The sequence below is a fragment of the Pristis pectinata genome, chromosome 7, assembly GCF_009764475.1.
Source record: "Pristis pectinata isolate sPriPec2 chromosome 7, sPriPec2.1.pri, whole genome shotgun sequence".
NCBI lineage: Eukaryota > Metazoa > Chordata > Chondrichthyes > Rhinopristiformes > Pristidae > Pristis > Pristis pectinata.
This window is the reverse complement of record NC_067411.1, coordinates 5,586,797-5,598,040: the sequence shown is the minus strand read 5'-3', so window position 1 is coordinate 5,598,040 and position 11,244 is coordinate 5,586,797. Positions and strand designations below refer to the sequence as shown.

At 42.6% G+C, this 11,244-nt stretch overlaps 1 protein-coding gene across 2 annotated transcripts in view; it reads right to left on the bottom strand.

The window, feature by feature from the left end:
• Nucleotides 1-4,226: 4,226 nt before the first annotated feature.
• Nucleotides 4,227-11,244, bottom strand: part of LOC127572888 (PRELI domain-containing protein 1, mitochondrial-like) — a 49,543-nt gene continuing 42,525 nt past the window's right edge. For both annotated transcript variants that reach the window (XM_052020613.1, XM_052020614.1), the window contains exons 5-6: nucleotides 10,667-10,745; nucleotides 4,227-5,699 (exon numbers count right to left, since the gene is read on the bottom strand). In XM_052020613.1, the coding sequence (XP_051876573.1) occupies nucleotides 5,572-5,699; nucleotides 10,667-10,745 (207 nt within the window). In that variant the 3' untranslated portion in view covers nucleotides 4,227-5,571. The remainder of the gene's footprint in view (nucleotides 5,700-10,666; nucleotides 10,746-11,244) is intronic.

Genomic DNA, 11,244 nt, shown 5'->3' with positions numbered 1-11,244 from the left:
TCACGGACACCAGCCTCCCCTCCTTGGACTCTGTCTTTACCTCTTGTTGTCTTGGTGAAGCAGCCAGCATAATCAAAGACCCCACCCACCCGGGACATTCTCTCTCCTCTCCTCTTCCATCAGGTAGAAGATACAGGTGCCTGAGGGCCCGTACCACCAGACTTAAGGACAGCTTCTACCCCACTGCAATAAGACTATTGAATGGTTCCCTTATACACTAAGATGGACTATGAGCTCATGATCTACCTTGTTGTGACCTTGCACCTTATTGCACTGCACTTTCTCTGTAGCTGTGACACTTTATTTGTACTGTTACTGTTTTTACCTGTACTGCATCAATGCACTTTGTACTAACTCAATGTAACTGCACTGTGTAATGAATTGACCCGTAAGATCGGTTTGTAAGAAGCTTTTCACTGTACCTCGGTACAAGTGACAATAATAAACCAATACCAATACCAATACCATTGCATACATAAATACATCGAGGTAGTACAGAAGGAAATCGATAAGAATGCAGAATACAGTGTTACAGTTACAGAGAAAGTGTAGTGCAGGCAGACAAATAAAGTGCAAGGGCCACAACGTAGTAGATTGAGACATCAAGAGCTCATCTTTATCATACAAGAGGTCCATTCAAGAGTCTTGCTGGTGAAGAGAGGAAAAACTGAGTTAATATCATAGATGGAGAACCTACAACAGAACTGGCCAGTTCTGATACACAGAGAGAATACATGGGGTCTCATTAGAACAGATCAGGAAGCCGGATACAGATAGGCAGATGTGGAGTGAGGCATCCCTTCAATTTTCCGTCCCATTTCCACTTCTGACCTGTTTGCTCTGCTGAGAGTTTCCAGCATTTTGATTTTGAGAGGCCTGACCCCACATCAATGGTGCTGAGGTTGAGAGGGTTGAGAACTTCAAGTTCCTTGGAGTGAATGTCCCCTTTGACCCTCACTGATTTTTATTGATGTATCATAGAAAGCATCCTGTCCAGGTGCATCACTGTTTGGTATGCCTGTGACTGCAAGAAACTGCAGAGAGTTGTGGACACAGCTCAGCACATTACGGAAACCAGGCTCCCCTTCATGGTCTATACTTCTTGCTGCCTCAGTAAAGCAGCCAACATAATCAAAGAAAGACCCCACTCACTCCGGACATTCTCTCTTCTCCGCTCTCCTATTGGGCAGAAGATACAAAAGCCCGAAAGCACGTACCACCAGGATCAAGGACAGCTTCTATCCCACTGTTATAATACTACTGAATATTTCCCTCGTACGATAAAATGGACTCCTGACCTCACAATCTGCCTTGTCATGGCCTTGCACCTTATTGTCTACCTGCACTGCGCTTTCCTGTAGCTGTGACACTTTAGAAACATAGAAGACCTACAGCACAATACAGGCTCTTTGGCCCACAAAGTTGTGCTGAACATGTCCCTATATATTCTGTTATTCTATATCCTATAGACTCTGTATTCTGTTATCGTTTTACCTTGTACTACCTCAATGCACTGTGTAATGAATTGATCTGTATGAACAGTATGCAAGACAAGTTTTTCACTGTACCTCAGTACATGACAATAGTAAACCAATTTACCAACCAACTTTTATTTCCGATTCCAGCATCTGCAGTTTCTTTTATCTATGATAATTCCAAGCTGATCTGGTTTCAAATTCACACAAGATTTACAAGTGACAAGACTTACTTGCAGTCAGCACTATGGATCAGGTCAGCAGGGGTTCTGCCAATGGACCAGCATCCATTATGCACCAGGACCAAAGGTGGGGGCGGGGAGGTTGCAGTTGGCAGTGAAGTGGATTGTAGTTTCAACAGAGACACAAGACACTGCAGATGTTGGAATCTGGAGCATGAAAACAAGCTGCTGGAGGAACTCAGCAGGTCAGGCAGCGTCTGTGAAGGTAGAGGGATCGTTGCCATTTTGTTTGCTCTGATTTCAGTGGTTGGTTGATTGACTGAAAGATAACTGAGAAATTCCAATATTCCAAAGAAACATTTGAGACTGCTGGCAGGAGGCATTCCCCTCACCATCCATCAGTTCAGAACAAGGAGGATTACAACTAGAGGGGGAAGAGCCTTTGTCAAGAACCATTTCTTCACACAGAACTGGAATACTCACCCCAAGAGGCTGTCGAGGCTCAGTTTCAAGACAGAGTGAAAAGATTTTAAGACTTACTGATCCAAGGTGGGGAAATGACACGATTTAATTGCATGACGGGACAGACTTGCTGATTCCACCCACATTGTGATCAAGAGCTCAAGGTCTATGGGTTAAACATTGAAAAGTAACCAGCTGTTGGATAGAAACAGTGATTAGAGGGCTGAGTTCAGCTTGGGTGTGGCAAGTTGTACCGAGTGAGATGTCTTTAGGGTTGGGTCACAGTTGTTTCTAATTTGCATTAATACAGATGCAGAACTTCATTGCTAAAGCGTCAGAATTGCAATTGATACCAAACCAGGGGGTATAATTGGAACCCACAGTAGCCCCAGTACTAAGGCCACAAAATCTTGACCCAGTACGTTCTCATCAATTCAAAAATGACTCTCAATGGTACTTGCCCCTTCCCATCTCCAGCATACACTGTGCCTGCTGTGGGATCAGCAACCTGCAGCTCAGAGTTGACACTGAGAACCAAATCTAGACCAAATAAAATCAGAGTCAGACAACACGGAAACAGGCCCTTTGGCCCAACTGGTCAATGCTGACCAAGATGCCCCATATCCCTCTAAACCTTTCCTATCCATGTACTTATCCAAGTGCCTTTTAAATGTCATTGTACCTGCCTCAACTACGTCCTCTGACAGCTCATTCCATATACTCACCATCCTCTATGTAAAAAAGACTGAGTGCATTCACCCGATCTATGCCCCTCATGATTTAATACACTCCTGTAAGATCACTCCTCAGTCTCATACACTTCAAGGGATAAAGTGCTAGTCTGTCCAACCTCTCCCCCAGCAACATCCTTGTAAATCTTTTCTGCACTCTTTCCAGTTTAATAACATCTTTCCTATAGCAGGGCGACCAAAACTGAACATGATATCTTGTCAGTGCTGAGGAGCTGCTGCTCTGTTGGAGGCGCCGTCTGTTAGATAAGACACTCTGGATGAGTATACAACGGTGTACACACTTGACTACAGTTCCAAAAATTCCTTCCTTCCTAGGGTAGGGGAGTCTAAAACAATAGGGCATCATTTTAAGGTGAGAGGTGAAAGATTTAAAGGAGACCTGAGGGGCAACATTTTCCGCGCAGAGGGTGGTGGGTGTATGGAGCTGCCAGAGGAAGTGCTAGAGGTGGGTACAGTTACAATGTTTAAAAGACATTTGGACAGGTACATGGATAGGAAAGGTTTAGAGGGATATGGGTCAAATGCAGGCAAATGGGACTAGGTCAGTAGACAACTTGGTTGGCATGGACAAGTTGGCTGAAGGTCCTGTTTCCATGCCGCTTAAGTTCTACAGATGCACTGTTGAAAGTATCCTGACTGGTTGCATCATGGTCTGGTACAGCAGTTCAAATGCACAGGAACGCAAGAAGCTGCAGAGAGTAGTGGACTTTGCCCAATACATCACGGGCACATCCCTTCCCACCATCGGTGGTATCTACAGGAGACGATGCCTCAAGGTGGAAATATCCATCATCAAAGATCCCCACCATCCGGGTCATGCCATCTTCTCACAGTTACCATGGGGCAGGAGGTACAGAAGCCTGAAGTCCCACACCACCAGGTTCAGAAACAGCTACTTCCCTTCAACCAACTGGTTCTTGAACCAACCAGCACAACCTTAATCACTAGTTTAGCAACACAAGGACCACTTTGTACTAAAATTTTTTTTTGTTCAAATTGTGTTCCTTCTTGTAAGAATTGTGTATAATTTATGCTTATTTGTTGTGAAGGTTGTGCCTGTGATGCTGCTGCAAGTAAGTTTTTCATTGCACCTGTGCACATGTCAATAAACTCGATTTTTCAAGCTCTTTCACATATTGAGTTCAGAGGGCTTATATAAATACAATTGTTCCACTCTCTGCAGTATTACACTGAATCCTCACAGCTTTGAGTTTTAATTAATAGCCTTGTGTGCATATGCTGAACAGATGGCCATTTCAGGAGGTGCTTACTGACAGCATGACACACCAAGGGACAGTCAGCCGGGCAGAACAAGCTCCACAGTGAAAAATGCAGCATTTCACTCAATGGTTTGCTTTGACATTTATTAAACATTAGGAAAGATACTGGCAGTTCCAAAATGTCTGAGACAATTAAAACTTTAGAAACTCTAAAAATACAGATTTGGTAAACTTCACCCATCCAGTTTGACAATAACAAATTAACAGTTAAAGAGGTTTCATCAGCAAGGGTTTGTACAAAACAGTTCTTTTTGCCATCTTGAGGAAACTTGTCAGCAGTCCAGTGCTCCTTTCAGACTTGCTGTGGAAAATAAATACATCGCTGCTGCAGAATCAACCCAACAGCATCGGTGACCCGAGCTGGGAAATCCTGCAGCAGTGTCCAAGAGGGAAGCACAGGCATTGTGGACCCCACTGCAGAACTTACAAGAACAGAAAGCCGAAAGCTGCAAGCTGCAAAGCTGAACAAAAATTACAAAGAAACACGGGGAAAAAAAATTAAAATTAAAAAGATACCCCTCAATTGCTTGCTCAGATGCAAACTGATCTTCCAGTGATGAATTGTATGACCAGAATGGAGCCACACAGCCCATTCACACTGTTTGTTCTTTATTCAACCTGTGGATCCAAACAGAGCATCTGTTCTCGTGTGAAATGAGAAAGTGGCTTTTGAAATTCAACCTGAAATGTTGCCCATGGTCTGGATTTGTTTCACTTTTCAGATGACCGGATTAACTCATTTTTACATTACGATAAACACATGCAAAACTAAAACTAACACAAGGTTTCCTACAAGAATTAAAACTTTGAGCATTACTTCTAAATATCTGATAAGACAATTTTCTGAACACAGGCTAAAAATTCTACTCAACAATAAATAATTAGTACCAGATTGTTGAGAGGTCAGACAAATGATTGCCCTTGATTTCATCTGCTAAAGCTGGTGCCCTCATTCAATCCCAATGCTCAGAGGAAAATTTCCACCCAGTCCAAGTACCCACACAATTCTTGAAGGGTCAATTTCGATGCTTAATCATTGCTTTGGCTGCAAATTGCTTTAATGCTGTGGCTGAGCTCTAATTGCTTCATTCAATTGATTAATTTTTTAAAAATTTCTTGAAAAAAAAGATATTAAAGTACATCCAATTAAATACTGGAGAGCCAAGTGAAAAAGATCATGAAGCTTTGGGAACTTTTGTTTTGAAATCCTTGGTACCTATTTGTACAGCATGTGCATTAATTTAATCCATGAAATAATAAGACTTTCAGATAACAGTTATCAACAAAACACAAACTAAAAGGTAACGCTGTAAAATTTCAGTGCATTCAAAGTCATTTGAGGTGTCAAGCTTTTGGTATTCTTGGAACATTGAACCTTGCCAGAAGGATGCCTTTTGTGATTGGGATCGCTCTGCTGCTTTCAGACGAACTGCTTTGCCTTCTGAGGTGCTGCTTTGGAGGCCAGATCCTTTGCCTTTTCAGTGGCAGCCAGTGCTGTTTCCTTTGCCTTCTCGGTTGCCCCTTTCAACGTCTTAGGAGGTACTTCGCCTGAAGGAATTACAGAGAACCCCCAAAGAATAGATCAGGATAATGAACAGTGTGACAACTTTGTCTGATTTAAAAGTGACTTGCTCATTGCTAATTCAGTAATACACAAATGTCCCAGGCCATAAGGAAACATCTCAAAAATGGTCCTAGACATTACTTAAATGGTAAACCTGAGCCCTGGCTGCTTGTCAAAATGGTTGAAGGGGCAAGATTCCCTCAGAAATACAAGGTCCCCCTCACAAATATTTTTTTTTACCTCAGCCAATTCACCAGGAGTAAATTGGCCATGTAGCTCACTGCTGGTTGTGGGATCTTGCTATGCGTCAGCTGCCTCCTGCGTTTGCCTGCCCACACCCAATCCATCAGCTGTTTAAAAAGCCCCTTCTTATGGTGTGCGATTCCACAAAATGCTCCAGAAAGTGCTCAGAGCCACTCAGCTGACATTGCCCTCTCTCGTTCATTTGTTTTAATCATCATGAGTGACTGCAGAGGATTCACTTCTCAGCAATGGGCGCTGGGCAATCAGCACCACGGGAGCTCTGGCTGAATTCAGAGCCAGGTTCCTGGACCGACACCTGCTTTATGGTGGTTAAGAAGGCATACAGTGTATCGTCCTTCATCAATCATGGAATTGAATTTAGGAGCCGAGAGGTATTGTTGCAGCTATATAGGACCCTGGTCAGACCCCACTTGGAGTATTGTGCTCAGTTCTGGTCGCCTCACTACAGGAAGGATGTGGAAGCCATAGAAAGGGTGCAGAGGAGATTTACAAGGACGCTGCCTGGATTAGGGAGCATGCCTTATGAAAACAGGTTGAATGACCTCGGCCTTTTCTCCTTGGAGCGACGGAGGATGAGGGGCGACCTGATGAGAGGTGTATGAGATGATGAGAGGCATTGATCGTGTGGATAGTCAGAGGCTTTTTCCCAGGGCTGAAATGGTTACCACAAGAGGACACAGGTTTAAGGTGCTGGGGAGTAGGTACAGAGGAGATGTCAGGAGTAAGTTTTTTACTCAGAGAGTGGTGAGTGTGTGGAATGGGCTGCCAGCAACGGTGGTGGAGGTGGATATGATAGGGTCTTTTAAGAGACTTTTGGATAGGTACATGGAGCTGAGAAAAATAGAGGGCTATGGGTAAGCCTAGTAATTTCTAAGGTAGGGACATGTTCGGCACAGCTTTGTGGGCTGAAGGGCCTGAATTGTGCTGTAGGTTTTCTATGTTCTCTGTACCAGCTGGGCTTTAGAAGAGCAAGAGGTAACAGAACTATAACACAAGATCCTGAGGGCTCGTGACAGGATGGATGTGGATAGGACAATTCCTCGTTCTGGGGAGCATCTAGAACTGAGGGTCACTGTTTAAAAATGAGGGGTCTCCCATTTAAGACAGATGAGGAGACTTTTCTCCCCTCTCAGACAGGGCAGTGAATCTTAGCTTCCACCAACCTTGTTCAATCTTTGAATATTTTTAAGGCATATAGATACTTGATAAACAAGGGGGTGACAGGTTACTGGGGGTGAACAGGAATGTGGAGTTGAGATTACAATCAGATCTGATTACAGTTAAACAATAAATGGCAGAACAGGCTTCAGGGCAGAGTGATCTACTCCTGCACCTAGTTTGTATGGTAATTGGTTTAATATTGTGATGTGTACCGAGATACAGTGAAAAACTTTTGTTTGTATGACATCTTATTTTCAATGGCTTGAATGTCTGCCAGGAATGTGCTGGGGAGGAGGGAGCTTGATATCTAGAGGGTGAAGGAGAGAATCACTGGGAATGGTACCTCAGGTAGAATCTAAATACTTCCAGAAAGTGTTCCAATTCATTTAGAGGAACACTTTCGACTCCAGTTATTCTGAATGTTCCTGTAACTGACTTGGTTTACTTATCAAGTTAGATGTGATGGGTTGGGGTGGAGGGAGAAGGCAGAGTCAATGCAGAAGGTGTTCCTTCAGTTGAAGTCAACTGCAGAACAGGTCACTTTGCAAGAATATGCAACATGAATCACTGGTAGGTGGCTGCCTGAAATTTCACCGTTTATTATTTTGAAATTAAGTCAGGGAATGTAAAAATTAAACAGCAGCATTAACTGCTCTGCAACAGACAACAGCGAGCCTCCTTTGTTGCCTGTTGGAGAGCCCATCAGAGGGGTGCTGAGAATCAACCCCCTTGGGACAGGACCAGGGTCAGATAAAAGATAAGGAGAATGGGCTCCATACTCTCTTCCGTAAAGGACAAGGTTGGGATTTTCAGCATTCTGAAGACTGTATACGGTGGAATCCAGAACCAAATTCTGTCAATACGCAACAGGTCAGACAGCACCTGTGGAGTTAATGTTTCAGGTCACTGATTGATTCTGATCGACCCGAAATGTTAACTCTATCCTCTTGCTCCGCAGATTTTCCCTGACCTGCCGAGGATTCCCAGCATTTTTACATTTTTATTTGGGGTTTTCACATACAAGGAGTTGACTGTTGCGACCTTGCCATCCAGAAATCCACACCTTTACTGATGGCCCCACCTTCAACTGCCCAAAACTCAACCCCTGCAATTCTGTTTATAAATGGTTCTGCTTTTCTCAGTCTTAAAACAGTCCTCAAAACCAGCTCCTTCAACAAAGATTTTTATCATCTGTCCCAAGACTTCATACAGTAAGATGTCAAGATGATCATCCGTGAGAGACTTTTGGTTGTTTATACATGTTAAAAGGTATTATAAAAATGCAAATAATTGAATGAGCAGAAATAATTGTACACTAAACCTTCTTGGGTTAATGAGAATGGTAATCAATGGTGGCACTCCCATAAAGAGTTAACAAGACCACCGTTAAAAATCAAATCTTTGAACGGGGACAAGTTTTACATCAATGGGACTTGCTGTAAGTCCCCAGCTACTGAAACGGAAATTTGATAATTCTTCCTTCCCGTTTTCTAAAATTCATTTTTTAAGATGCCAAGGTTACTTTGGGAGTGACGGAACACAATTAAAGGCTACGAGGAGGAGGGAGGCTGGAGGAGTCCAGTTCTATGAAAGCTAGGCACCAAAAACACATCTCTCTAATTGCATATGTTCCAAATTTATTGGTACTCACCCACTAATGTAATAAGCAGTCCTGTGCTAAGTTTAAATAGTGAAGTTAAAAGAGAAGTTTAATGTTTATGTAAAAAGTACCTCGCAATGCAATTGTTACAATTACAGATTACACATTTACAATAGAATCTACAGTACTTAAATGTAATCATCACATTGTATTGATTGTTTCAAACTTTAGAATAAAACTTGCTACGTGTTAATCATCTGGTAGTAACCATTTCCTTGCTTTGGTGCCTGAAAAGTTGACAGTGTCATTATTCATTTAAGGCCGTATTTCAGATGAAAGATACATCCAGAACCCCATCTGCTCTCTCAGATGGAAGCAGAAGATCCTGTGACACTACTTCCGTCAGAGGATTTATCCTCCATCCAGGGCCAATAATTAGCCCCTGTTCAATCTTGTGATCTATGGGAATTTGCTGAGAACAAATTGGCTGCCACATTTTCCATGTTACAACACTTCAAGTACTTCACTGGCTGCAGAGTGCATTGGGAATGTGAAGGATATGGAAGGTGTTACAACAATGCAAGTCTTTCAAGGAAGAGGTTATTTTTTCCATTTCTTCTCCATTTTACAGTCATTATGTCAGGCCTGGAGATATTTATCAACAAGATTACCTGACAAAGCGCAGTTGAAGGCCAATAAAGAGGTGTCAAATGGTAAAATGGACCAGACTAGATTTTTCATATATGGAACTAAAAGGAAGCAAATAAAGACTTGCATTTGTAATCCCTTTCACAAACTCAAATGTCTAAGTGCTTTCATTTTCATAAAATGTTTTACCTGCACCTGTTTTAGCAACTCAGCTGAAAGGTGTGACCTGAACTCACTGAGTACTGTGAGAAGAGGGTGCCACGCTGAAAAGGGTGCTGCTTCCCTGCAACACACGACCTTCTCCATAAAACAATCCTGAAAATATGGCGAGATTCTGTGCCGTTGTTGCTCAGTCAAAATTTGCAATGACTACTTTCAGGTATGCAATAATTGGAACCATACCTTGTGCTTCCTTCACACTTCACGGTGATGTCACCTACAGATTACAGTGTGCCACTATAAAGTCGTCAGAAAGAGCTGACATGGTGGATCCAACCGACTTTTACAAATGTGCGATATCTTCATAATCAACTAATGAGGAACATAAAACTTTACAATCCTGCTCACCTACTGATAGGGAACAGCAATATAGAAAGGGAATCTGAAAGTGTAGATTGATGGCATTTTAATTACAGAGAGTAAATTTATCCTCGGTGGTGGAGTATTTTAAAGGTTTATCCCCCCAGGCTGGAAAGTGGGCGAGGAGGAAGAGCGGCAATTATTGCTCATATGACCAAGGACTGTTCCTGTTTACATTTCTTACAATATGCTCGTGTGTATTTGCCTAATCTCATTGATTTGATAAATTGTTTAATGGAGAAAAAATCGAGGTCATTTTGGAGGGATAAATTGAAAGATTTTTTTTTGAAAATGCCAGGAGGAATAATAAAAGGAGTTTGTTATTGGATCTGGGCTACAGTTACTTCTGCCAAATGGGAAAGGGCAGAAACAAAGGTAAATACATGCAGTGCATCAGAAACAGAGTTACTGTTTCAGGTGGATTACCTGTCATCGTGACTTCTAACTGAAAGGTTATTGTCCCGAAATGTAAACTCTCTTCTTCAGAAGGATGTGACCTCTCACTCAAGAGGAGTATTTAGGTCGATGGATTTTTGGACACTGAGGGAATCATGCGATTTGGGGCAGAAGGGGGACTCGAGGTCCAAGATCAGCCATGTCTAACTGCATCGTGGAACAGGTATCACCTGTTGCTGTAGTTTCCTTTGTTCTGAAACAATGACCAACTTCTCTGGCACTATGGATAACCATATCACATACCTTGCAAATTAGCCAGTATATATTCAAAACCTTCTGTTGCCTTTATCTGATTTCTTCTAAATCTGGCAAGGCCGAATTCCTACAGTAGACAAAAATTATGCTTTTAGGAACATGCAGACTTTATCAAACTTAGCCCCAAATGTATTAAGGAGACACAAGAGGCTGCAGGTGCTGGAATCTGGAACAACAAACAATCTCAGGAGGATCTCAGTGGGTCGAGCAGCTTCTGTGGATGTTCTGTGTCGAAATCCTGCATCAGGACTTGATTCAGGGTCTAAACCCCGAAACTTTGACAGTTCCCCTCCTCCCCACAGATGCTGCTCGACCTGCTGAGTTCCTCCAGCAGATAGTTTGTCACTCCAAAATGTTGAAAAGGAGCTCCAGCAGGTGGTAATATTTCTGAGGACCCAAGAGATTCTGCTCCCGAGATCTTAAACATGAAGGATTACTGGGGAAACGGAACTGAGGTACCACCATCAAGCAACCCACTGATCACACTAAAGCAGACATACTGTGAGTGTGTTCACTGCATGTTACACATGAGAATCAAAAATTCAAACTTTTCAATACAACATAAA